The sequence below is a fragment of the Marmota monax genome, unplaced genomic scaffold, assembly GCF_021218885.2.
Source record: "Marmota monax isolate L192 unplaced genomic scaffold, Marmota_monax_Labrador192_F-V1.1 WCK01_AAM20220418_F8-fsc00037, whole genome shotgun sequence".
NCBI classification, from domain to species: domain Eukaryota; kingdom Metazoa; phylum Chordata; class Mammalia; order Rodentia; family Sciuridae; genus Marmota; species Marmota monax.
This window is the reverse complement of record NW_026693245.1, coordinates 9,241,578-9,269,550: the sequence shown is the minus strand read 5'-3', so window position 1 is coordinate 9,269,550 and position 27,973 is coordinate 9,241,578. Positions and strand designations below refer to the sequence as shown.

Below are 27,973 nucleotides of genomic sequence, written 5' to 3'. Positions count from 1 at the left end.
GCTCAGTCTTCTCCCCTACCTGGCCTGTTTTCCCTTGTTTGCAGTTCTGATCTTTCCAGAGACATTTTTCTTAATAAATGATTTGCCCACAGATCCTGACCTGAAAATGAGAGAGCACTGGTTGAAAAAACCACACTCCTTCTGCTCACCAAACCAGGAGTTATGAGAAATAGGAGGAGCCAGGTCTAAAGTGCCCAGTGTGCTAACAAGATTGAGGAGATCATGAGAGGCAGGGAAAGAGTTCCAAGAGGCCATGTGGCAATTATAAAAGAGGAAAGGCCTTGCCTTACTGGGGGATTTTCAAAAAGAATTTTCCAAATCATTCTACTGAATATAGACTAATTGCTGGTCTTTCCATCGTTCAACAAGAACTTTTTGAACAATTATTCTAAATGCAACACATTTTCCACAGTGGTAGGAAACACAGCTCCTCCCTAGGAAAGGGGGAAAGCGCTTGACTATAAACACCATTAATTTCTTATTTTGCATGAAGACAAACACACTGGATCCAGCAAATTCTCAGTTACTGTTTCCCCTTTGCCAGCTCTCATGGCCCAACCTGATCTCTACTCCAGCATAGTTCCCTCCTCCTTCTCAGGTCCCTCACCACACAGTGGCTATGCTTTTTCACACCCTGCCTCAGAACACTGTTCAACTGCCTGATGGCTGAAGTCTCATAAAAACTCCCATGTTCAGGCAGAAGGAGCCTGAAGATTTATCTATTCCAATCTTGTTCTAAAGATGAGAACATGGGTACCCACAGAGGTAAGTAACCAGCCCAGCCCAGCATCACACAGCATCTGTGACCACAATTAACACCACGTCCAAGACTCTAGATAAAGTATATTATACCATTTTGGTTCATCTAGACTTGGGCTGGAATCTCATCTGAGAGTCCCTGGACAAGTTACTAAACTTTCCTGGATATCTGCATCATCTTGAAAGTGGATCTAACAGCATCTATATATATCATGGGTCATTTCAAAGTTAAAATGAGGTAATAGAAGGTATCTCAGCATAATGCCTGACACATACAAGTGGACAATATGTAACAATTATACTTTAAAAAATTATAACAATTCTCCAGTTATCTCTACTTTATTAAATAAAATTCTGAAGACCATTACTTTTTCTTTGTTCTTTCTTTTTTTGGTACTAGGGATTGAATCCAGGGGAGCTTTACCACTGAGTTATATCCCCAACCCTTTTTATTCATTTCTTCTTTCTTTAATTTTTAAAAGAAATAAAAACATTTTTTATTTTTATTCAAATAATAAATAATGTCTCCCCCCATATATTCTTTTTTTATTTGTTCTTTTTAGATATATATGAAAGTAGAGTGTATTTTGATGTATTATAAATACATGGCCAGCCATTTTTATTTATTGTTTATTTTGACACAAGGTCTCACCAACTTGCTCAGGGCCTTGCCATAGTACTTTCTTATATGTCTAGTACAGGAGTCTGTAAGCTTCCTCTGTAAAGAACCAGAAAATAAATATTTTAAGCTTTGCAGGCTAAATGGTCTCTATCACAACTACTTTGCCACTGTTGCACAAAAGAAGACATAAACAATATGTAAACAAACAGGTGTGGTGGTGTTTCAATAAAACTTGACAAAAACAGGTGTCAGACCAGGTTTGGACACAAGTCGGCCAACACTTCTATTCAAGGACCATTATAATCGACGTTTCTAACATAAAGATAGAGAAAACCTACATTAATTTAGCATAATTTTAGCTGAAGTATATTTTATAGCATTTTTAAATTGATAATTCATGTCTAATAGAAATTCAACTAACCGGAAATTTTTTTATGGCAATAATAATAATTAACACTAAGACAAAGATTTTCACATACAGAATCTCATTTAATATTTACAACAGTTCTATTAAGTTTGTGTTATTATGTAATAGCTCCATTTTACAAGGAGCCTAGATCTAGAGAGATGGGGTAACTTGCCCAAGGTTCATGGTATCGTGTGCAAGTGCACAGATTTGAACTCAGAGCTTGTTGGACTGTAGGGCCTTTGTCACTATTCCTCACTCTGGGGCCATACTAGGGAACTGAGATTACTATTTATCAAAATGCATACAAACAAAGTATGCATATTCCAAGGACAAAATGCATTTCTCAGAAACTTCATCATGAGAGTACCAGACAGGTAGGAACTAGAAAGTCAGGAACCAAGGACCACAGGGAATGCCTTTAAATACTAAAATAATATCAAGATTTTGCTCAAAACACAAAATACAAATTTCCAGGAGTTCTAAAATGATGGGGGAAATGGGTTAAGTTTAAGAAGAAAAGGCAGAGAAGTCTAAAGCTGGTTAGATAAATGCCTGAGCCAGTCTGGGGCAAACAAAGAGAGAGAGTGGCAAATGGGAGAGAACATTCTCTAACAATGGTGCTGACAAATCCCCACTGAGAGCGTTCTCTATGCTAACTGCTTTGTGCTTCTATAGGAATTGAAATTAGATTTTTAAAAAGAAAAAGGAAAGAAGAAAAGGAAGAAAGGAAGAAGAAAGGGAAAACAGAAATTCTGCCCATTGGACATGCATCTTATTGAAGGAATAAATGAGAAAACATATGGAATGAAGGACAGTACTAGTTTAATAGAGAAAAATAAATCAGAGGAAAGGAAATCTATTGTTTGCAGTTCTTGAATAAGAATCAAAAAGACATTTTAATCCAAAACAGGATGTAAAATATAAGTTTTTCTGGAAGCAGTAAGATCTTCAAAGCTTCTTAATCAAGTATAAGGTGCCACTGACTAGCAAGTATACACATTAGAATTTGTCCTAACTTGGGAGTCAAATGGAAGGGTAAAAAAGGAAGAAAACTAGAAAGTGAGCATTCAGACCCAGCAGCTGGGGACTGGTCAAGCCCACCTGCAGGAGATCAAGGGAGGCTTTGATCACTGAGGATCCTGATCAAATATGACCATTGCAAGTGGCTCAACCCAGCTTTCATCTGCTTGGACCAGGACAAACATGAGCTGTATGGAGAGCACCTAAGCTTTATTGTCTTTGTCCAACATTTATGAAGTCTCTAATTTGTAACACAGACTTTGTTCCAAAGAAACCATATTTCAGGGGACTCATTACCTACCAGTAGATTTATTCTCCACCAAAACCTAAAAAGTCCCCACTCCCTTGTCATTTTGACTCAAGAGAAGCAACCACCCTTGAGAGGACAGGACGTGCTATGAGCAGTTGGATGGGACCAGGCACCCACAAAAGAAGTTCACACTCTACTTACGCGTCTCATTGACAGCTGGAATCCTCAGGGTGGCCGCTGGAGAATTCCCAAGAGAATTATAAGAAGTCACAGACACCCAGTAGGTCTCACCTCCCAGGTACAGCTCACACTGCTGGGTGGTGGTATTAATTATCTGTGTGAGGTTAGTGTTGTTTTCTGGAAAGTATGATAGGATGTAGCCAAATGTTTTCTCCAGGACTGGGGCTCCTCTTGCTTTCTAAAGCCAAAGGAAACACAACTTATTGCCAACACCAGAAAGGAAAAAGGCATTGAGACAGTGAGAAGTGGTGAACAGAGGTTGGGGGTAATGTTAGCTCTGAGATGCTGACCTACAATCAGGGAATTATCCTTCAGTGATGAATACATACCCTGCTGCAGTGATATTAACCTTCAAGTACCAGAAGAAGCGATTTGCTAAAAGGCATCTTGGTACCTTTCAGCCTTTAGCATAAGCCCAATTTCATGAGACTAAATGAGGAGAATGCCCAAACCAGTGTAAGCAACACACCTCCAAGTCTTTCCCTCCATCCCACAAGGCAGTCGCCCTGAGCAATCTCAAGCCTGATCTGGCCCTGACTAACTTCTTCCTGGAAGCCTGGAGGGCTAGAGAGTACCTGTGCCTTTGTCTTTCATCTCCACACCTCCTACCCCTGAGGATACAGCAGGCTTCCCTAGACCAGGCACCCTAGCCAGGCATCCAGCTGGGGACTAAGTCATTCTGGTCTGCCCTACCAGTCCCAGACCCTTGGTCAAAAGCCAATATGAGGGGGTGGAGGGGCTCCAAGCCAAACTCCCAATTTTCAGCCTTGAACCTGAACCTACTAACCAGATGTTTTGCCTAGTAGTCACCATACTGAGTATTTCCCAGGATTTATAGGGATTCCCAGTGTTTTTGTTCTCTCTTGCTGATTACAAACACAGATGGAGAAGAATGACTGGGTGTGTAGTCAGTCAGGGCTTTAGAAGTCACTTTGGCCCATTGCCTTCCTTATTCAGGAATTTCCTTTACACAGACCACAGCATAAAAGACCAGATAAAACACTATTAATGACTAATATGCTTTTCTCTCTCAAGAAAACCTGTTCTCTTTTTAAAACCACAGCTTTGAGATAAAAATCATATTCTATAAAATTCACTCTTCGAAAGTGTATTAGTCCATGGTTTTCAGGATATTCATAGACTCATGCAACCATTAGCACTATCTAATTTTAGAGTATTTTAGTACTTTTTTTTTTTAACCAACTCAAATTCTTAGAAAAAGCTCTCCTGTCCAGGCAAAAGAAAAGCTAGTCCCAAGGCAAGGGGAAGTAGGAGGAGGTCATTGAAGCTGTCTTGCCTACTTCACAGGCTGGCTTACTTGATCCTTTCCCACCCCTGTGTAGTTAAGACCATATGTGGGTGTGTGTCATTGTTTATCTCCCTAAAAATTAATTGTTGAAAGAGTCATCTGTTTCCACTCTTGATAAAAGAAATCCCGGCGTCTGGGATTGATTCTCAAAGATTTCCCAACCCTGTCTGCTGCCTCTACAACCTGAGGGTGTCCCCTAGGGTGTGAAAGGAGAGGGACAAAGGCAGGGGGTGTTCCAACCCTGAATAATTGGAATTGAGATGTCACTTGGCTAACCAGAGTGATTTCTCCATTTTCAAAAGGATTTAAACTTGTCTGAACTTCAGCAAGTATGGGATTATTTAATGAGCATTATCTTGAGAATTTTGGAGACAACTTCTTCTCCCAACTTCCCATCTTTTCTCTCCTACTTCCCATGAAGTTTTTCCCTCTCTGTTTGTCCATTTCCTTTCCTACTTATTACCTCTCCCCCTCTTTTTCTGTCCTCTCCTACTTCCTTCTCTTATTACCTCTTCCTTTCTCCTTGTTCCTCACTCCCAGGCCTCCATCCTATATATGACCACATGGCCCCTCTTCTATCTTTGCACCCCGATATTCTGGTTCTTAAAGGGACACATGTGCCAGACATGTTGGCAATGACCGCAGGACACTGAACTGACCCCTGTCAGTGTTCCTCTTGGGTGTGTAGGGAGAGTCTTCACACTGGGTTCTAGTGCAGCCAGTTGGGATGGCTTATGGCAAAAGGTCACAGTGCCTCCTGTATTGTACTTCATAATGGTCCTAAATGTTAATGTTTCAGACCAAAGAGGGACCCAGGGTCTATAATGTGCATTGGGACATCTACAAGATGACCTCTGGGGCTCTTCTGAGCTGGGCAAACATTGAGATTTGAAGCATCATAAAGCCCTCTAGGAAAGGAAATTCAGGAGGTAAAATTTCAAGAATTATAGTGTTCACAGGGATAAAAGACCAAAGTTTTTTTTTGTTGTTGTTGTTGTTACTTGTTTGTTTAAACAGGGAAAAAACAAAGAAGAACTCAAAGGAAGGTCACCTTCCAGAGCAACTGCACTGGCCTCCTTCCATCCACCTCAGCTGGTCTCAGGACCCTCCACAGATCCAGGCCATCTGGAACTGAAAGGAACAAGATAGGTGCTCAACTTAGAAGGGAATTGCAATAGGAGATGGGGAAAGTTTGCTGAGCTACTGGGTGAGACAGGCAATGGAGAAGAATATGCTGGAGGGAGCCAGCTGAGGACGGCAGCGTGAAGAGATGGCACCCTTGCAATGACCAACAAGGTGGTCTTCATTTTGCGGTTGAGGAACTGGAAGGAACCAAACTTAAAAATAAAACTGCTCATCCTGGCATGCAGTGGTGCATGCCTGTAATCCCAGGAAGGCTGAAGCAGGAAGACTGAAAGTTCAAGGCTAGCCTGGGCAACTGAGACCTCAACAATTCAGCAAGAACCTGTCTCAAAATAAATAATAAAAAGGACTTGGGATGTAGCTCAGTGGCAAAGTGCCCTGTGTTCAATCCCAGTACCAAAAAACAAAACAAAACCTGTTCATCCCCAGTGCCAAAGGAAGGAAGGAAGAAGTGCACTTGGGTCTGATAACTTAACGAAAGAGAAAAAGAAAAGTACAATACAACCCCATTGTAATATAATTGATCCCCCAAATCTGGATGGAAATATGTCTATAAAGCTGGGAGTGACACAGATAATTGATAAGAAATTATGTATATATAATTTATACCATGTGTATGTCCAAAAAGAATGAACTTGAGTACTTATAATGGTATAAGATGTAGGGGGGAAAAAAAAGGAAAGTAACAAGGAAATAATCTTCACTGTTCCTCACTGTTCCTAAATTTTTATTTTATTTTATTTATTTATTTAGCTGTACTGGGAATTGAACCCAGGGTTTTACACATGCTGCATAAGCATTCTATCATTGAGTGACATCCTTTTTCTTTTAGTTTGAGACAGGGTCTTGCTAAGTTGCTGAGATTGTCCTCAAACTTGCAATCCTCCTACCTCAGCCTCCACAGTCACTGGATTACAGGTGTGTGTCATCACACTCAGATACTGAGCTCTAAATTTAATGCTGGTCTTCCCAGCAAGAAAAGTAAAAAAGAATAATTTCTCATAACCTGATAAAAAGAAAACACAGAAATTCATATGAAGAGATTATTGTTTTCTGCCTATGGACACTAAGTTCATAAATAGGATTTATCTCAAAAAGGACACAGGGTGACAAAAAGACCCAAAACTGCAATCCCAGGTGAGTAAAAGCATAGAAATACAATACAAACATGTTTCTCATGGTTGTCATCTATAAAACACAAGGGCATAAATTCTGAGTCAACTTGTTTCAGTAAAAACACAGTCTGAGAGTATAGGTTTCCAATGATCTAACTATACAGGGACAAAATGTTCAAAAACAAGGAATTTACATTTCACTTTCTCTCTGGACTATTTCTCTCAAATGTCTCAAGCAAGTTCTGACAAGGGATGGATCACCGGCAATCTGTAGTTCAACGCTCCGACACGTACCTGCAATGTAAAAATGCTGACCTGCTGATTAAAGAATGACCTACACACTTCAGCCAGGAGAGGCAAGCAGAAGGTACTAAAGAAATGTTCAGGAGACTAGTGGCCTACAATTTGGAGCAGAGAGGAAATGAACCTAATGAAGAGATGCAGCTGTTGCTCTCTGAATCCTTTCTTGAGGAAGTTATGTGGCTGGGATGCTATATTAGGTCCACAAAGAATGAAGCCTACCTCTAAGGCCAAAATCTGAACTATTTTAGTACTGAAAGACTGTCTTCAGGGATCTTTTTAACTTTAAATGATTGGGATCTTATAGTGAAATGAGTATCTGCAACTAAAGACAACCTTATAACATAGAAAAGTACACCAAAGGGCAATTAAGTCGATAACTTGTTTTGTCATCAAGGGAGAGTCACATTTCTACAACTACTCTTGCAGAAACAAAAGTATGAGTAACACAGGCTAGCTACTAGGGTTAGCATCTCCCAGTGAGATCTATTGTAATTTCATTTAAACTGTTTATAAGGTGATTGGAGCTGTTTAGACTTCACATGTGACTTCACCTGAATTCCACTGAGGTGTTGCCTTAAAAGCTCTCCCAGGAGTTTTCTATTTCCCAACAGTCTTTGTTGAATGACAAGACAGAACAGCCAATACTCAACTTTTCCAGGAAGAAACAGGCTGGTTTCAGCCTGTCTATAAGACAAGTGAGACATAAGCGCAGGTAAAGCCTCTCTCAGAGACAGCCTTAGTATAGGCCCACAAAACCATCAGACCTTCAAAGGTAACCCACAGAATTGGAGGGACTTGTTCTCTTTAATTTGCAGAATTTCTCTGTTCCAGTCATGTGGAAAGTCAAATTCAGGGATAATAATTTTGGGAGTAAGAAAGAAAATTCTAAACACAAAATGATCATTACAATCCAGTCCTAAGTAGTCATCTCAAGGATAAATACATAAATTGATTATTAAATAATCATCCCAGGCATTTTGACTTTTTTATTTTTGATTAGAAACCTTAGTGAAATTCTCCTTAGATTTATCTCATGGGCAGCCACTTAGTTTTAGTAGACAGCAATAATGAATGAGTTTAATTGAGCATTTTCTTCTTTCATTGAGGCCATTATTTCTTGCAGATATCCAAATAGATTTTCCATCAGATGCAGTTTTTAGTAAAAAAAACTGCCTGACTAGCATGTAAATCTTCTACAATTATTACAGTGAACTTTTCATTGACCATGAGTTGATAATGAATTTATAGTCTAACCAAAGGGTAGTGGGAGTAGTAACTCTGCATTTGTGGGGGAAAAAATTGAATTTTTCCAAGTCCATCAAAATACCTATGTATTCTAAGGCATCAATTGCCTGGACTGATTTAGAAACAATTAGATGTTGTGCTGTGGGGATACAATATGGGTATCCCCTCAACCAATAGCAAGCAGATACATACTGATGCCCTTGCTAAAGACCAAAAATAATAACAACTATCTTTTAGTAAGCATCACTATATTAAGCATTTTACCTGAATTATTTAACCCCAAATCATATATTTCATAATCCTCATTTCTGAAGCATAAGTAATTGCCCAATATCACAAGCTTCTAAATAATAAAGCTAAAAATTGAATCAAATTATACCAGTATCATTTAGGAAGTAGCTATTTAATGACAAAATGTAGGTATACAGCCCTATTAATATGATGAAATCCAAGAGAAAATAGGTAGTACCTCACATTTAACTTAGAATTTTTCAAATAATTAGATTTGAAATCATATATACTAGACAACTAGCATTTCACTGTAAAGTAGGAAAACAAAGGGTTTATGAGTTGGAAAATCAGAAATTGGGATTTGCTGGGAGGTTGGATATGCATTTTCATCAATTTCCTCTGGGATCCTGAAAATGCTGGGGGAGGGGGAGCCAATGTTCTTTATGGGTAACTTTGACAAATAAGCGTTGATTGATTTAATTAGCAAACGAGAACACCAGCATCAAGTGTTTCTGCAAATTACTCTTAACCAAGCTTGCTGAGCTAATAGATCACATGAAATTGTAAATCTTGTTTCTGACAGCAAAACAAGTTGAGGAAACTGACATTAGGGAATGGCTGGACTGTGAAGAACTTACCAGACTTGAGACTCTGAGCCATAAAGGCACCAGACAAGAAGAGTGACAGGCACAGAGAGAAGTGCTAGCCAAGGGCTGGGGTTGTGGCTCAGTGGTAGAGAGCTCAACCACCACATGTGAGGAACTGGGTTTGATCCTTAGCAACACATAAAAACAAATAACTAAAATAAAGGTATTGTGTCCAGCTATAACTAAAAATATATATATTTTTAAAAAGTGCTGGATAAAATACCATCCCACCCAAGGTAGTACTTAATCACCAAATTACCTGCTGAAAGGTGTAGCAGAGAAAAGATCAATGATATCCTGGGGCTTCATTGTAGTATTTTAAAGGGAGAGTTTAACTAAAATATAGACAATATGAACTATTTCAATAATACCACTGGGCCATTTTTTTATTGTGCAATTTATGTGCTGTTTGATATTTGTAAACTATTTTATTTGTATTGATTAGACATTTAGAAATGACATATATAGAATGTCAATATGTGCCAAATGTATGTAATTTTTAGTTTACATTAGGTCCACACCTTGGTTTTTTGTTTGTTTTGTTTTGTTGGTACTGGGGATTGGGCCTAGGACACTCTTCCACTGAGCCACATCCCCATCCCTTTTTTTTTCTTTTTTTTTAATATTTATTTTTTAGTTGTAGTTGGACACAATACCTTTACCTCACTTATTGATTTTTTTAAATGTGGTGCTAAGGATCGAACCCAAGGTCTCACACATGCGAGGTGAGCGCTCTACCGCTGAGCCTCAATCCCAACCCCCTCATCCCTTTTTATATTTTATTTAGAGACAGGGTCTCACTGAGTTGCTTAGGACCTCACTAAGTTGCTGAGGCTGTCTTTGAATTCATGATCCTTCTGCCTCAGCCTCCTGAGCTGCTAGGACAACACATGGCCCATACCTTGTTTTAACATACATTTTTATTTCTTTAAAATAAATAAATAGGGCTGGGATTGTGGCTCAGTGGTAGGGCACTCACTTAACTGTGCTGTGGGGATACAATATTGATTTTTATCATCACATAAAAATAAATAATAAAGTCATTGTGGCCACCTATAACTAAAAAAGTTTTATAAATAAATAAATATTTTATACATATAAAAAATATCATGTGTGAGGCACAGTTCTAAGCACTTAATGGTTTGGTATTTTCTATGATTTTTTTCTCCATATTACTAAAGCTATGTATATAAGAAAAGAAGCTCAGAGTGAGAAGAGCTTTTGGAGGATGTCTAACCCAATTCCCCATTTGCAGCATATGTTCTGAAACCATAGCCACTAAGGAGAAGTCCAGGCTAAGCATGAACATCCATTGGGGAATACAAGACTCACAAGGGATCAGACCATTTCCGGAATCCTATCACACGGGTAATCTGCCAAACATCTGTTAATATCAACTTGGTCTCATGGGAAATTCACGCAGGAGCCAGAGGAATGAACTGTTGGACCCAAGTAGAAGCTGAATCCAGATGTTATCTGAGATCCCCATGGAACTTGGCTATCTTGTCTTTTTCCTTCCCTTTCTGTCATTAAAGGTGATTTTTTTCCCATTTCATTAGTTATACTTTATATTTTTAGTAGTAGCTTCAGGATTTAAAATATATATCTTCAGTTTATAAAAGGATACCTTTAAATAATATTTAAAGGTATCCTTTTATAAACTTTTATAAACTTCTTCAGGTAGAATGTAAGAACCTTATAAGAACATTAAAGAAGAGATCTTTTGCCTTTGGGATACAAAGATGCTAAGGTAACTAACATCCTCAGATGAGCATAGCTTGCTCCCAGGGGCTCAGTGGGGACTATAAGTGCCTGTGGAGAGGGAACATGAGGACTCTCCAGGGCTTGGGATCACAGGATTCCATGATTCTCAAGCCTGGCACTTGACAAAATCTACCAGGTCTAGGCAGAGACAGCCCTACACCAGAGCACAAAAACAAGGAATTACAGAGAGCAGCTTGCCTTCTTCCTCGGTTAGTCCCATTTTTTCTTGGCTCCAGTCACTCCAAAAGTATGATCCTTTGACCATACATCGCATGGCTATGATGTATTCTGTGAAAGCCTGCAGCCCCGTGAGGTTGTAGACCAGATCATCACTCTGGAAGTCGACTTCGACCTGCGAGACAGAAAAAGCTCTCAGCTGAAATGGGGGCAGCACATCTTCCCTTTCCACATTTCTGCTTCACTACTCAATGCTCTCTCACCTTTCAGAACTAGAAACAGTGTATCTCTGATTTTAAAATACATCATTTTCATAAATAAACCTCCACACCTGCCTGGGGACCTAAATAGATGTAATCACCCCAAGAACCACCACCTCCCTCCCCACTTCCTGTCTCTGAGCTTGGGAACAGAGATTTCCATCTCTGGGCCTGGTGAATGATGTTCTAGAAGATACAAGGCAAAACTCCATGACCCAGGGCAAACTGGGCCTCAGCTTAAACTCAGAGGTGATTTCAGTACCTAGAAATACAGTTTCACAGATCAAGGGGGTTAGAGACCTTGGCAGCATCGAGGTCAATACCCTCAGGTCAGGGTTGAGACCCAGGAAAGTTAAGTGACCCCAAGACAACCTCAGCATTTGTGACCAGTGGAACTGGAACCAGAACACAAGTTTCTTCACTCCCAGTTTCTTTCTTTTACCCCAATATTCCATTACAAATGATTGGTCTTGGGGTAACCAATCAAGCTGCTTAAAGTCTCAACAGCCTGGATATATAAATTCATTTTGACACTCTCTTGGGAAGAACAATGGCCAATTAAATCAGTTCCCTTCTCTCAATCAGTGTCACTTTATCATTAGCAAAATAAAGGTGGTGTTTTATAAAATTTCTAAAAGTCCCTTCTGGAGCCAACCCTCCTTGAAAAACTAAAAATCTATTTTTTTTTTATTTCTGAGCACAGACATTATTGGAACAATGAAAATGGTTAGCTGTTAGTTTATTAAACTTATATTTAGTTGATTAATAAAAACAAATTTTACTAACAGGATGTCCATTTTATTAATACACAACCAGCAAAAGAGGGAAGTTCTTACATGTATGTAACAGCTGTGAAAGGAAGTACTTAATTATAGTCCTTAGGTCTAACTGTAATTGGGCAAAAGAAGAAAGTGTGTCTGTGACAGACAGCTGAGCACCCCAGCTACAGAGGGACTTCTGAAAGCCCAATCAAGTTGGGGGCAGAGGAAGGAGGTAGGACTTAGAGGCAATAATAGCATTTTCACTGTTAAAGCCCAGGCTCCTGGAGCATCCTCTTCCAAACAACCCCGGGAGATACTATGGCAACACACTAAGGTTACTGGGAACAAAACTTGAGACAATCTGTCATTCATAATGGGGTTATAAAAATAATTCTAATCCATATGCCAACTGTAAGGAGGTCTAATAATGCTCTATTTTACTTTTTATGCCTTTTAAAATGCAAAATATTTGCGGACACAGTGCCTATAATCCCAAGGGCTCAGGAGGCCAAGGCAGGAGGATTGCAAGTTCAAGGCCACCCTCAACAACTTAGTGAGGTCCTCAGCAATTTAGCAAGTCCCTGTCTATAAATTTAAGAAAAAAGTTTTAAAGTGCTGGTTGTGTGTCTCAGTGGTTAAGTGCCCCTAGGCTCAATCCCAGTACCCAAAAATAAAAATTTAAAAAAAACAAATATTCTTTTTAAATCTTTCTTAAAATAATCTTCCTAATTTTTCCTTCAGCACACACTTGGACTACTTGGTACTTCTCATCATGCTCAGGCTGAGAAAGCTTTGCCTCATCTAATCACTTAAACCTGCTGTTCCCAGCCCCGGCTACAGAAAAACCAAAACAGGCTGTTCAGTCTTTTCAACACTTTGCCTTTAAGGTAAATTGCCTTGGATTTATACCTTGGCTTTTGTCTAGTCGAGGAGCTATTGGCTCTCCCAGACTCCAGGCCTTCATACACAGGCTTAGATCTAAAGCCTCCCCACCTCCACCCAGGCCTTGGAATCCTACCAATACACTAATTAACTCCATCAGATTTGTTTCTAAGTCTATGCTCCATGCCAAATCCTAGCTCACCCAAAGAGTTTGTCATAGAGATGAGTCAGAAGTTTTGGTGCAAAGCCTAAATCAAACTCTTTAAACAGTCTTGAGATCCTTTTCTAGGATGTCCACATGGTTTCATCATAAAAAGGGGCAAACCCTGCGACAAGAACCGCAGGAAGGTTTAGAGGTTGCTGAAGTGTGGTCACATGAATGACAAACCTGGAGTCAGAAAACTTGGGCTTAGGTTTGCAACTTGCAGACCCTGTGATTTTGGTTTATTAATCTCTCTACATCTCAATTTCCTAATCTATAAGTGAGGATAGCAATGCCTCATGTATAGGATATTTGCAAGAATTAAATAGGTGACACATAAGAAAGCATTTTGTTACCCATATAACATCATACAAACATGGGTCTTCTTATATGGCCACGATGGGATTTTAGAATTAGTTTTACATGGTTTTGTTTGGTTAAACTGATGTTTGTTGAACACAGCCATGTGACAAGCAAAGGAAAAATAAAAATGACAATCAAGGTACCTGCATTTGAGTTTACAGTCTACTGAGGGGCGAATCTAATGAGTTTAAATGTGTTGATTGTTAAGTGCCATGACAGAGACTTACAAAGGGGGGGAACCTCGCTCAGACCCTAAGAAAGAAATATATCTCATCTAAGTTCTGAAAGATGAATAGAGGGGCAGGAGCACAGGTACAAAAGCAGAGGGTGTTCTAGGCAGAGATACAGAATAGGGAGACAGTGTGCTGCAAGGAAAACAAGCAATCCAGAATTACTACTGAAGTAAGCACAAAGTGAAAGACAAGGTTGGAGGGTAGGTGCGGCCTGGTCTCAGAAGGTTAAGGATTTGTACCTTTTTCCATGAGTGGGAACCATTAATATGAGGCTGGAGTGGGTTGGGTTGAGCTTAGCTGGGTCTAGAACTGAGGAGACTTGCTTGTGTTTGAAATCTGAAAGGAGAGAGTGAGTACTGGATGCTCTCTCTCCAGGAGAGCAGAAGGAAGGACATCTCACCTCATGGACAGAAAGAGAGGAGGCAAAGATGAATGCAGATGTGGGTGACTTTGTTAAAGGGTGGAGTAAAGAATGCCAAGAGTTGGAGCAACTTATATTTGTTGGCCTCACTTAGTGTTACACATAGTTGAGTAATTTGTCAGAGTGACATAGGCTCTGGTTTGTTTCTTGCTGAATCCTGTCTTAGAACATTTTGTGACTCTAGGACCCTACCAATAGAAAGAACTGGGGTGGCTAGTCAGTGCTGGTTGTGTGGCTGAACCACCCCACAGTTCCTCAGGTTTGCTAAGTATATGGCACTGGGCTTGAAGGAAGATGAGTTTGTGCTGTGCTGAGGCCTGCTCTGCTTAGGGGCTCCTTGAACTATAAATTGGTGAGTCCAATGTCATATAGTCAGGTTCGGGGAAGAAGGTTTCAGAGTTGGCTCAGAAAGGAAGCAGAAAGGGGGAGTGGCCAACATCATTCTCTCTGAATACAGGACAATGAAACTTGACAGATTTTCTTTTCTTAAAGCATTCTAGAATAGGATAGAACACAACAGACATCATATCTGAGGGTTTCTACTAGGAAAGGGTCTCATGATAGCTTCCTGGACATGATAAAAAATGACTGTCATGGTAATCAGGTGTATTCGTAGAAACCTGAGTAATGATTACACTCAAAGAAGGCAGCATTGGGGCTGGGGTTATGGCTCAGCAGTAGAGTGCCCCCCTAGCATGGGCAGGACCCGGGTTCGATCCTCAGCACCACATAAAAATAAAAGTGTTGTGTTGTGTCCATCTACACCTAAAAAGTAAATTAAAAAAAAAAAAAGAAGGCAGCATTGATGTCCCTGGACAGTCTACTGGCTTACCACAGGGCTCTGATGCAGTTACCACTTTTTTTTAATGATTAGATAAAGTCATAGAATTAAGTTATTAAATCTGAAGTAAGTTTATCATGTATTAAAAAGGAAGTAAAATGTTGAAAGTAAGTTTGGGGTAGCAGAATAAAGGTTCCAAGTGGAGTGACATGATGAATAAGGCCAAAATGAAGAAATTCAATAGGAACAAATATAGCATTTGAATTCAGGTTAAAAATCTAACAAGTTACTGGGTATGGTGGGGTCCACCTTTAATCTCAGAGACTTGGGAGGCTGAGGCAGGAAGATTGCAAGCTTGAGGTCAGCCTTAGTAACTTAGAGAGGCTCTAAACAACTTAGTGTCTCAAAATAAAAAATAAAAAGGGCTATGGATCTGGTTCAGTGGAAAAGCACGTCTAGGTTCAATTCTCAGTACCAAAAAACCAAATTGTACAATAGTGAAGATGTGTTTTTCTAGCAAATTTTGTGAGAGGGGAAAAGTCTTAAAGACATCTCCATAATGTGAGGTGGTCACCAAAAAATGAAGGATGATATAATTTCAGGCTGGGATGAAGGAAACAGGAGAATATCTTCTGAACCCCAAGGTAAGAAAAGGTTTCTTAAAACATAAAAAGCATTAAGCATAAAGGAAAAGTTTGATAAAAGTTGACATGATCAAAATTAAGAAGTTCTGTTCATCAAAATTCATCATTAATAAGACAGCAAAAAGGCAAGCTGAGGTGAGGCAGAACATCAAGGCAAAAGGGTGTGGCATAGGAAAGCTGCTCAGATCATGGCAATCAGGGAGAGAGAGAGGTCCACTCACAATGGACAAATTATATACCCCAAAGACACATCCCCAGTGACCTACCTCCTCTAGCCATATCCTATCTGCCTACAGCTACCACCCAGTTAATCCATTCAAGTGGATTGATAAGTTAAGGCTCTCATAACCCAATCATTTCACCTCTAATCTTTCTTGTTTTATCTCACACATGAGCTTTTAGGAGATTTCTCATATCTAAACCATAACACTTGAAATATAGTCAAGAAAAAATTATTTAAATGAGTGAAGTCATTTTAGAATTCTATAAATGAATCTGAAAAGCACAATATCAAGAGAATAAAACCAAACATAAAAAATACAAATTGCATAGATTCAATTTTTATGTTCCTCATGTATTTCTGCTGGGCACTTACACAATAGTGGGCACTCCTTAAATTATATTTTTCCAGAAAGCTGGCATAATGGTGAAATATTAAAAGCAAGTAAATGATTACTGTGAAAACAGGATAGTAGTTAACTGTAAGGAGAGAGAGTGTAATCATCAGAAAAAGGTAATCAAAGGGTTCTGGAATGCTGAAAATGTTCTATTCTTGACTTTGGTAGCTTTTACATGAGTGCCGACTTAATAGTAATTTGACAAATGCAATATATGTTTTGTTTACTTTCCAAGAGGTGTTATGCTTAAAATTTTTACTAAAGGTTGGAAAAAAAAAAAGAAATGGTCAAACCATAGCGTATCTGATAACCAACAGACCTAGAAACAAACCAAGGTAGAATGCAAAAGTAAAATTTTCATTCTTTAATGTGTCACTGTGCTCAGACTATAATACACCTGTGGTAAAACACCTATCCAATCTAAAAGATGTGAATAAACAACTGAAAAGTATAGTTCTTAGAATGTTACTTTTCTATTTACAATGTAAAAAGTTAAAAAGATTCTTAATCAACAAAGTTGTCAATGAATCTCTTCCTCAGGTCCTCTAATAGAAATATTATAAAGGTATAACTTACCCAATGGGTACTATTGATTGTCCTGAATCGAAGCTTGTATTTGAAATTAGATGAAGAAAATAACGAATCATGCCATTCCCATTTTATTTGCATCATTTTTTTGATGCCCGAAATTGGTTTCACAGAAAGAATCATAGGTGGTTCCATTTTCACTGAAAATAAAAATCATACAATTCTCATATTTGCAAGAAAATGAGATGCTAATAACATTAAGCCCAAACTGAAAGCACAATAAGCCTAGAAAATAAATAGTAGTACACATTTTGCTGTTTGCTTTATGCAGATGGCATAGCAGGGAAGTGCAAAAGGAATGTCTCAATCGAAATTAACTCCAAAAAAGGATTACCTAATGAAAAGAGGATTATTCCTGAGATTTTTCTGCAAATAAGTCTTTTACTGATTGGGTCATATCTTATGCCAGGAGGGAGGCAAATAAATAAAAATAATAATCAAGACAAACTATAGTTACACAATAAACTACAACAGAAATTTAAAGAGAGACTATATACCAGAAACTAAGCTATTCCCTGTATTTACCCTCCTCTTGGCCTCCCTCTCCTTGATCCCCATGATTAAGGAAACCCCATTAGAAAGAACTTCTCATTTTCTTTTCACACTGCAAATCTTCTAGCCCCAATTTTCTCTCTATGGAAATGTGTGTTGTTCTGATTATAAAAGTAGCATATGCTCAAATTTTTTTAATACACAAAATCAGGAAATTCTTCAAAACATGTTTTTTTTTAAGTTTCATAATATCTACCTTATGGATAAATGAAATTTATTTGACCACTTCTCTACTATTGTGCATTCATAGTGTTTCCAGTATTTTGTTTAAAGTTCCTTAATGACAGAGGCTAGTCTTGATCACAAAGTCCAGAATTAAAACCTGGCACATAGCCAGTATCAAATACTTGATAAGTGAATGAATAAACGGGTAATATATGAATCTTCCTCTAACATCTCTAATTATTTCCCTAATTCCCTTAGAATTGATTGGCTGGTTTTTCAAAAGGAAATACAGATATTTAGGTTAACAGCCACACAGTGCCATTTTGTTCCTAGAAACTACATCAATATCAGTTTCCATCAACAGTGTGTGAATACCCATCTCATCACACCCTAAAACTAGCTAGAATTTAATAGTACCATTGTGGATTTGGAAAAGCAAAATCCCTAGTTAGGGCCATATCATTAAATCACTGACTGCATTAAAATATTCAGAAATCTTTTAGTGACTACTCAAAAAATAATGTGTATTTTTTATGCCTGAACTAAAGGGTGACCAAATATATGACCACTCTATAGGTGGAGCTATAAACAATAGACATATTAAGTATTTCCATAAGATTACTGGTATTTAGGGAACACTTCATAAGTATTCTTGCAGGTGAATCATTTTGTCAATTCCTCTCAACCACATAACAAAGATGGCCATTTTACAGAGGAGATTTAGAAAAGGTAAATAAATTTCTAGTAACAACTAAGATAACACTCATTTATATCTATGCCAAAGTTCCTGCCTATATTTATTGCATTAAACTGTTTTCAGTCAGAGTAAACACAAATTCCTGTTATATAACCATTCAACTAATCAACTCTATCACCAAGGATATGTTATTAATTTTTTCCTGTGATTAAAATGGCTCTCAAAATAGTTCACTAGGAACTGGTGTGTATTGAGTCACATAAGCAAAATGGTAGACTAGGAAACTCCAAGTTTTTGTTCCTCCATGGAAACATTGAAAAAAAGAAAAACAAAAATGGACAGAAACTGAGTAGACTATGCTTGCAGGAACTCTGGAAACCTATCTGAGGTTTATACTAACCAATCTAGAATATCCAATCAAGAAAATGTCACCTTCAGAAAGGTAGGAAAAAAGTTTTATGGCAGTCTTATTTGCCTTGCTCCACACTGTCTGTGTTGTGTCAGTGGTCTTGGTAGAAAGGAGATGGCAACCCAGTTCCTAATTCCCTTCCTCCAACTGGAGGGAACAGAGTAGACCTTATTTACCACATTCTAACCTGTCTGAAGAAGAAAGGGCTGGCCTCTGTTTTGCCTAATTTGAATCTCAGGTTGGAAAAGTGTCAAGATCAGCTCATGAAAGCTATAGAAGGACTTCACACTTGTAGAAGCCTGGGGCAAGAAATTATGTAGGGAAACATAAAATAGACAATATAAGGTCCTAAAGAGAAGCTGAGTAAGATTCTTTGGAAAATTAGATCATTCAAATTTTGCTCTGTTGTATAGGATAATTGGGAGAGTACCATGAAGACTCAGACAAGAAGCATGCTAAGAAAAGACCCAAGCAGACTGTAAACTTTCACCTTGGATGGATCCCAAAACTCATAGCAAGCCTAGCTAACCTGTGAAAGACTGTCCCAGTAGAGTCAATATACAAACACTAGGAGAGGTGGCTATTGTTTCAAATATTAAATTTTCAACAATAATAAAAATGAAAAGAAATACAAAGAAACAAAACATATCCCATTCAAATAAATAAATTAAAGAAACTGTCCTTAAGGAATCTCAAACATCAAACTTAGTAAACGAATACTTTAAAATCATTGTCTTATTTGTGCTCAGAGCTAATCAAAAACATGGACAAATAACTAAAGGAAATCAGAAAAACAGTGTATGAACAAAATAAAAATGTTGAAAAAGAAGTTATAAAAAGAAACAAAACAAATTCTGAAACTGAAAACTTCAATAACTGAAAATTTTAAAATTTGGTAGAGTGATGCAAGAGTAAATTTGAACTGGCACAAGAAGAAATTAGCAAACTTGGAAATAAGAAAATTGAAATAACTAAATCTGAAGAGCAAAAAGAAAAAAGAATGAGGAAAAGTTAATAGAACCTGAGAGACTTGTGAGACATGATTAAGCAGGCCAATTATGCAATTGAGAGTCTCTGAAGGAGAATAGAGAAAGGAAATGTCACAAAAAATTATTCAAAGAAATAATGGGGAAACTTCCCATTTGATGAAATACATGAATCTACAAGTCCAAGAATCCCAAAAAAATCCCAAGTAAGATAAACCTAACTAAAAAGACCCACAATTAGACAGTAAAAAGATAAAACATTATCTCAAAAGCAGCGAGAAGCAACTCATAAACAAGGGATATGTCATGATATTATAAACTGATTTATCAACAGAAATCTTAGAGGCCAGAAGGCAGTGGCACGGTATATTTAAAGTGTTGGATTTTTTTTTAAGTTGTGTGTGGTACTGAGGATTGAGCTCAGTGATTCCATGTGCTAATGATTCCAGAGCTATAGCTACCTCTGAGCTACACCATCAACCTTTTTTAAAAATTATATTTCGAGAAAGGGTCTTGCTAAGTTGCCCAGGCTGGCCTCAAACTTACAATCCTCCTGCTACACCCTGAGTAGCTGAAATTATAGATACATGTCTTTGCACCCTGAGTAATTGAAATTATAGGTATGAGCCTTTGCACCCAGCTTTAAAAACAAAAAGAAAAATTTAAACTGGGACTTCTGTATCTAATAAAACTGTTCTTCAAAACTAAAAGAGAAATTAAGACATTGCCAGATAAACAAAAGCTAAAGGAGCTTATTACCAGTAGACCTGTTCTAAAAGAAATGCTAAAGGGAGTCCTTCATGTTGAAATAAAGGGATGCTAGACAGTAACTTGAAGCCAGTTGAAGATGGAAAGACCTCTGGTACAAATGAATACATGAGCAATCGAAAACAATTATTATTATGATTCTGGCTCATAAGTCCTTTTATTTTACATGGGACTTAAAAGACTAAAGCACTAAATTAATTATAAATCTCTATTAATGAGTATCTATGATATCCATGGCATCAAATGGGGAAGAATTGGGAAGGCATAAGTTCTGTATGCAATTCAAGGTAACATGGTATCAATTCAAATTAGATGATTATAAGTGTAGGTGATATATGTAATCCTCATGGTAACCACAAAGTAATTATTTATAGAATATACACAAGAGGAAATGAGAAGAAAACAAAAACATGTAACTACAATAAATCAACTAAATGCAAAGAAGGCAGTGATGAAGGAAATAAGAGGCCAAAAAGCTACAAATCATACAGGGAAAAGAATAAAATAGTGAAAATAATTCTCCTTTTTCAATTACTCTAAATGTAAAGGAACTAAACTCTCCTAACAAAAGGCATAGACTGGCAGACAAATTCTTTTAAATGATTCAATTGTATTCTATCTACAAGAGACTCACTTTCAATCTACAGTCAAAAGTTAAGTTGAAAGTAAAAAGATCAAAATGGCAGGAGGGGTTTCATGAAAATAGCAGGGAGGCCAATAGAGTAGAGGAAGGGGATCCAGAGGTGGGAGGGAAAGAAGAGGTACTCAGGAATGTAATTGACCAAATTATGCTATGTGCATGTACGTAAATGTGAAGACAAAGCCCACTATTACATTCAATTATAATTCACCAATAAAAAATACTTCTAAGAAAAAGACATTCAATACAAATAGTAACCCAAAGAGCAGAAGTAGGTATATTTATATCAGACAAAATAGACTTTAAGTTTTAAAAAGGACACATATTAAACATAGCAAAAGTTTGATTAGTCAGATAACTTATGACAGAAGTTAGACTAAAGTATACCCCAGCATTATCTATGGGGGGAAAAAAAGGTTTAAACAAAACTACCAGTGTAAACCTAAGTGGTGGGAGACGTGTTTCAGCTAGAAATCAAACTATTTTCAATTGCTCTTAAAGCACTGTCATAATCCCATCCAGTTGAATTTAAATACAATTCTAATTACAAATATATTATTGTTATTTATTGTATGCTTTTCTCTCATAAAAGGAATCCAAAAAATATTTTACTACTTAGCAACACTTTACCAGAACCTAGAAATAGATAATAAAACAGGTTCTTCAGAGATCAATTTTATAATTCTAGATTTTTACTATTTTAGACTAAAATTCTTCCATACTCCAAATTTAAAGCAGTGGAAAGTTACACAATATTTAAATATATACTAAATATAGTCAAAAGAGATTAGAAAATTTTGTTTAGTTTTCTTTGTAAACCAGGAATATATATAAAGAACTCATAAATTTCAAGAAAGAGGCAACTCAATTAAAAATGGGAAAAGAATATGAAGTAAAATTTCTCCAAAACCATATATGAATGGCCAAAAAAATATGAAAGATGCTCTACATCCTTAGTTTTTGGGTAAATGCAACTCAGAACCATAATACGATTGCATTTCACACCCACTAAGATGACTATAATCAAAATGAGGGACAACAGTTATTGTTAGTGTGTCTGTAAGTATATTGAGAAACCACAGCCTTTATAAATGGATGAGGAGAATGTTAAATGATACAGCCACTTTAATAACATTTGGTGGTTCTTCAAAAAGTTCTCTATCATATGACTCAGCAATTTCACTAGATATATATCTAAGAGAATTAAAACACACGCTCACATAAGAATTTTTACAAAAATATTCATAGCATTATTATTCATAATAATGAAAAAGTATTAAGAACCAAAATGTATATTAATGGATATATGGATAAACAAAATGTGATATATCCATCCAGTGGTATATCAATCAGCTGTAAAAAAGAAATGACATGCTACAGGGTGACAAACCTTGAAAACATTATTTGAATGAAAGAAGGCAGACACAAAAGGCCACAGAATATATGATTCTATTTATATGAAATGTTCATAATAGGCAAATCCATAGAGACAAAAGGTAGACCCGTACTTTCCTGAGGATGGGGAAAAGGTAAGTAAAGGATTGGGCACTTGCTACCCAAAGGGTCTGAAATTTCTGTATGGTATAATAAAAATGTTATGAATTAAATAGTGGTAGTGTTTGTACAACTTTGTAAATATGATAAAGACTACTGAACACTTTAAAAGGTGAACCTTATGTTATGTGAAGTATATCTCAATAAAGTAGTTATTTAAAAATTGCAGGAGTCAGTAGCAGTGGCACAAGCCTATAATCCCAGCAACTCGAAAGGCTGAAGCTGCAAGTTCAAGGCCAACTTCAGCAACTTAGCAAGACCCCTCTCAAAACAAAACAAAAAAATTAAAAAGACTGAGGATGTACTTCAGTGGTTAATCACCCGAGGTAAAATCCTCAGTACCAAAAAAGTAAATAAATAAAACACAGGAAAAAAGAGTCTTTAAAAAAGAATTGTAAAAGGTCAGAATTAGTGAGACATTTTTTAAAATAAGAGTTTTACTCTTCTTTCATGAGCAACAGTAATTTGTAATGTGTTTAGGGGAGGGGTCTTTTTGTTTATCTGAATTCAATTTATGTAACAAACTGCAAGAAGAAATCAGTGACCAGACATTTCTTCTCATTCCTTTTTTTCTTATTTGGCCAATTAATTCCTTCCTTGCTTGCTTTCTTCTCACTTTCTCCCTCACTCCCTCACTTCTTCCTTCCCCTCCTCTTTCCCTTGACTTTTTTCTTCCTTCTTTGATAAGAAAATGAGTTTTCTGAATATCCATAACACATACCTACTATTCCCTTGAACTTTGCATCTACAAATACATCTTTAAAGAAAAAAGAAAGAGAAGCGTAATTACTCAATAAAGACTATCTAAGAATTTCAAAGAACACTTACCTATGTCATTTAAGGTCCAATGTGTAATATCAGATGTAGCTACACCATCTTTATTTTCAGCTTTCACTTTAATGGTGAAGAAATCTGGGGGTGTTATAGTTGGACGGAAAAAAGAACACGAAGCACCTGTCGAACTATTGGCTTTACAAATGTCACGTTTTTTTCCAAAAGAGCTTTGAAGGAAAAAAAAATATTCAATGTGAGGTTAGTATAGTATTTTGGAAATGTAGTCATACTTAATATATTAAGCAGTATTTTTTAGTTTTACTCTGGGTTCCTCTTGAGGTCCAGGATGTTCTTTTCTTGGCTCAGGATTTGGTTTCCTTCTGCTTCAAAGAGAGGTCAAAGTTACCTGCTTATTTTCTCCTGAGATACCATGAGCCTTCGAGACCTCCTTGGAAACCCTGTGAGCCCACTTAAAAGCCAATCATAATGCTTTTCCTATTGGCAAGAAATAATGTATTGGCCTCTGAAATTCCAGATTATAATTTTGAGGCTTTATTATTTTTTAAAAGTCAAAGAGGATTTGTTAAATAAATTATGGTGGACATATAAGTAGGATTTTAACCAATGCTTTTTAATATATCTATATTTACTCATATGTAAAGATGGCTATATTCTGTTTTTGGTGAAAAAAAAAACCAGATGCATATCAAATTTGTAATGACCACAGTTGTATCAACATACATATTTATGTAACTATTCTAAAGATAGCTGGAAAGGCCCTAGTAAAAATGTTAAAGTTGTCACCTTTGAGTCTGTGATTTTTTAACATTCTTTATGTTTCAAATTGGACTTTTATCACTAGCATATATTGTTTTCAGAAAACTCATTAAAACACATAGATGGCCAGGTGTAGCAGTACAAACTTGTAATCCTGGCCACTGGGGAGGTTTATATAGAAGGATCACAAGTTCAAAGCCAGCCTCAACAACTTATCAAGGCCCTAAGCAACTTAGCAAGACCCTATCTCAAAATAAAAAATAATGAGGGCTGGGGATGTGACTCGGGGGCTGAGTGCCCCTGGGTTTAACATAGATGATGATGATAGATAGATCCTATCAAGTTGTAACTTTTACCTATATTAGCAGGAATCAGATGGGTGAGTAGAACCATAGCAAACATGATTCTGGGAATTGCAAAGGAGATAGAGACAAACATAAAAGGAAGTTCAACATGTAATGTGCCAGCGTCTGCTGGGGTAAGAGAAAGGAAAAGAGCTTATTTTTTTGTGGTGCTGGGGATTGAACCCAAGGCCTTTTGTGATTGTGAGGCAAGCACTCTATCAACTGAGCTATATACATCCCCAGCCCAAATCATAGAATCTTGAAACCAGAAAGGATCTCAAGGATTTATGATAGTTGTTACACCATGAAAAATGTACCCTCAGGGTAGCATTGTAGATGCAGCCTCTGAAAGCAGATTGATCTCTGTCAAAACTACTAAACACTACTACAGTAGCCCCCAAACTGCTGTAGACAATTTGTGATGAATGGGCAAGACTGGTTTCCAGTAAAACCTTACTTGTGGACACTGAAATTTGAATTTCATTATAATTTTCATATGACACCAAGTTTTCTTCTTATGATTTATGCTTTTGACCATTTTGACAACATAAAAAAATTGTTAGCCTGTGGGCCATATAAATACAGGAGATGGGTTGTGTCTGACCTGCAGGCTAATTTCCCCACCTCTGCTGTACTGTCTGATCCTTTACAGAAAGTTTACTGAGTCCTGTTTGAAAGCATTGATCTGACATAGATGCTCATTGATACATTGATACTGCAAAAAAATAGTGTTTGCCTTTTCCCTTTCTTTGTAAAACAATAAAAGAATTTCCCTTTCAGGACAAGATCTTCTGCTTAAAAAAAAAAAGTTTGGAACCATAGGCTCTCTTTTTAAAATGGAGAAGACAGTAGTTCATCTTGCAATGGTCCCAATATAAGTCCCTTTATTTTTAGGGGAACAAGAAGAAAATAATGTTTTATGAGCTATTTTCAACATTTTTTTAAAAGTACACATATAAAAACATCTAACTTTTGACTGGGATAATGATTTTTAATTATAGAAGTTTTATTCTAATAGAAACAGAATTAAAAGGGATGCTTTCAGTAGTAAAGAAAATTTGGGAATCATTGTCCTGGTGGAATTCTGTTTAGGGTTATACAATAAATTAGTGGCAGACTGAGGTAAATCCACTTCTCAGTGCTAGATCATAGCTCCACTTACTCTATCTTCATCCATGAAGAATGGACAGTTGTATAACATGCTGGAAGGACGAGGAGTATGTTGAATATAAGAAATAAATAGATTTTTCCACTCTGCTTGTAACTAATGACTACTCTCAGCCAATCCAGCAGCTCTAAGAGGAGGTCATTATGTGGCTCTATGTCCCCTCTCTGTGTAGCTGCAGATCCTGTCTGCATGGATGTAAGTATCCAAGATGTTACCCTAGCCACTGGATAGACAAAGTGGCCATACAGAAATTGTAACTGAGAAAATATTTTACTTCCTAAGTGACTTTGCTCATCAATGCATCAGGAGCCTCTACCTCTTCCCATGGCCCCCAGTGAAAGAACACACACTCCCATACTTACTAAGTTCTATTAACAACGTATGTGGTATAATTGATTTCCTTCTTTGGACTCCAAGTGCAAGTTAAATTTTTCTTATAATATAATATACAAGAAATGTTTTCAGGCTTTGCTGGCAGAGCTAAAAAAAATTTACATAGACACATTTTAGTAAACAATAAATATTGCCATCATTAAAAATTTCATTGAAAATGGGCTTACCAAAAGCTGGATTTGTTGGTTTAGTTGCTAGATATAATAGGTTCTCCTAGTCAGATTCATGAAGGACTCTAATTCTAGCTCTTCTAATTTTTTTATCACTCCCTTTGAAGAGTTAGAATTCTACTTTTTAATAATTATATTTTATATTCTTAAGAAACAACATTTGAGAAATAAAATTTATTTTTTTAAAAACAGGCAAATATTAAGCATTAGTTAAATACTAAGTAAAGCATTAAATTATACAATCATTCTGGATAATTGGGAAACAGATCATGTGAGCAAGTTCAAAATGCTGAACTATGCCACACTTCAACTGTAAGTTATTTATGCAAAAGATCCAATAATTGGGGATGGAGTAGTGGCTCAGTGGTAGAGCATTGCCTGACATGTGTGAGGCACTGGCTTCAATTCTCAGCATTGCATATAAATAAATAAAATAAAGGTCCATTGACAACTAAAAAATATTTTTTAAAAAGATCCAATTATTTTCTTTTCCCAGAATATAGCATAATAGAAAAATATCTTCAGCTGCATTTTCATATCTTGTTCCAGATAGTTCCCCACCCAGGAGAATAACCCAGGAATCAGAACCAGGATCTAAACACTTATGGAGTCCATAGGTAGAATTCAGGGGTCCAGGAACTTTAATGGGAAAATATCTACATCTTTATTTTTCACTATCTATTGTTGAAACTTAGAATTTCCTTCTATCATGAATGTAGTCGATAAACTACAATAATAATATATAATCATTATTATGTGTTTAGTTTAGGCTCTTAAAATTTTTTAAAAGGCTCTAGATATGTGTATTTGCATATATATTTATATATTTAATCTAAAAAATGAGCATTGTCCGCATGAGTAAAGGAGCCCCTAAAAATAACAAATAGGAATAAGGAAGAGCCATATGCCTTCATATTATGTCAATATTTCTAGCTCTTTCCAGAGAAGTTGCTTCCTCTAAGTCCTTCACTTTGCTACTTGCATACCGAAAACCACAAGAAAACTTTTGATCTCCAAGTCCAAATGCTTATCAAGACCCAAATTAATGGAACCTGAACCAAATAATACAGTTTATTACATGGAGACTAGAAGCTGCACCATTAACACATTCCACAAAGGGCCCACATAGTTTAAAACTTTTCCAGTGGAGTCCTTAGGTGGGTAAGAATATTCACAGACTCAACACTTCATAGCTGCCATGGGGAACATGCAAAGTCTAGAATAAGGAGAACTAAGGGCCAGTCAACAATGTCTTGAGAGTCTGGCACACTGACCAAGTCACTCCTATCTCCATGGCTCAGAGAGAATGTCAGTATGTGAATGTATGTGCATGTGTGTGTGTGCTATGTGTGATCTCACTCAGATGTGAAATCTAAAAACGATGATCTCACAAAAGTAGAGCGCATAATGGTGGTTACCAGGTGCTTGGGTGGTTAGAAGAAATGGGAGATGAGAAAATATTGGTCAAAGAATATAGAATTATAGATAGAAGTTATATTTTTTTAATGTCCAGAGTAGGCACATAAATAGGGACAGAAAAGAGGCAAGCAATTTCCTTGGGCTGAAAGAGGGAAGATATTTGGGGGAGAA

The 27,973-nt window shown here is 37.0% G+C and overlaps 1 protein-coding gene across 3 annotated transcripts in view; it reads right to left on the bottom strand.

The window, feature by feature from the left end:
• The window catches only part of Il31ra (interleukin 31 receptor A), a 126,273-nt gene that overhangs the window by 22,695 nt on the left and 75,605 nt on the right, over window positions 1-27,973 (bottom strand). For 2 of the 3 annotated variants that reach the window (XM_058583125.1, XM_058583126.1), the window contains exons 3-9: window positions 26,183-26,300; window positions 23,586-23,758; window positions 16,975-17,126; window positions 11,256-11,409; window positions 5,661-5,740; window positions 3,262-3,478; window positions 20-100 (exon numbers count right to left, since the gene is read on the bottom strand). In XM_058583125.1, the coding sequence (XP_058439108.1) occupies window positions 20-100; window positions 3,262-3,478; window positions 5,661-5,740; window positions 11,256-11,409; window positions 16,975-17,126; window positions 23,586-23,758; window positions 26,183-26,300 (975 nt within the window). The remainder of the gene's footprint in view (window positions 1-19; window positions 101-3,261; window positions 3,479-5,660; window positions 5,741-11,255; window positions 11,410-16,974; window positions 17,127-23,585; window positions 23,759-26,182; window positions 26,301-27,973) is intronic. The other variant, XM_046456347.2, reaches the window with a different exon arrangement.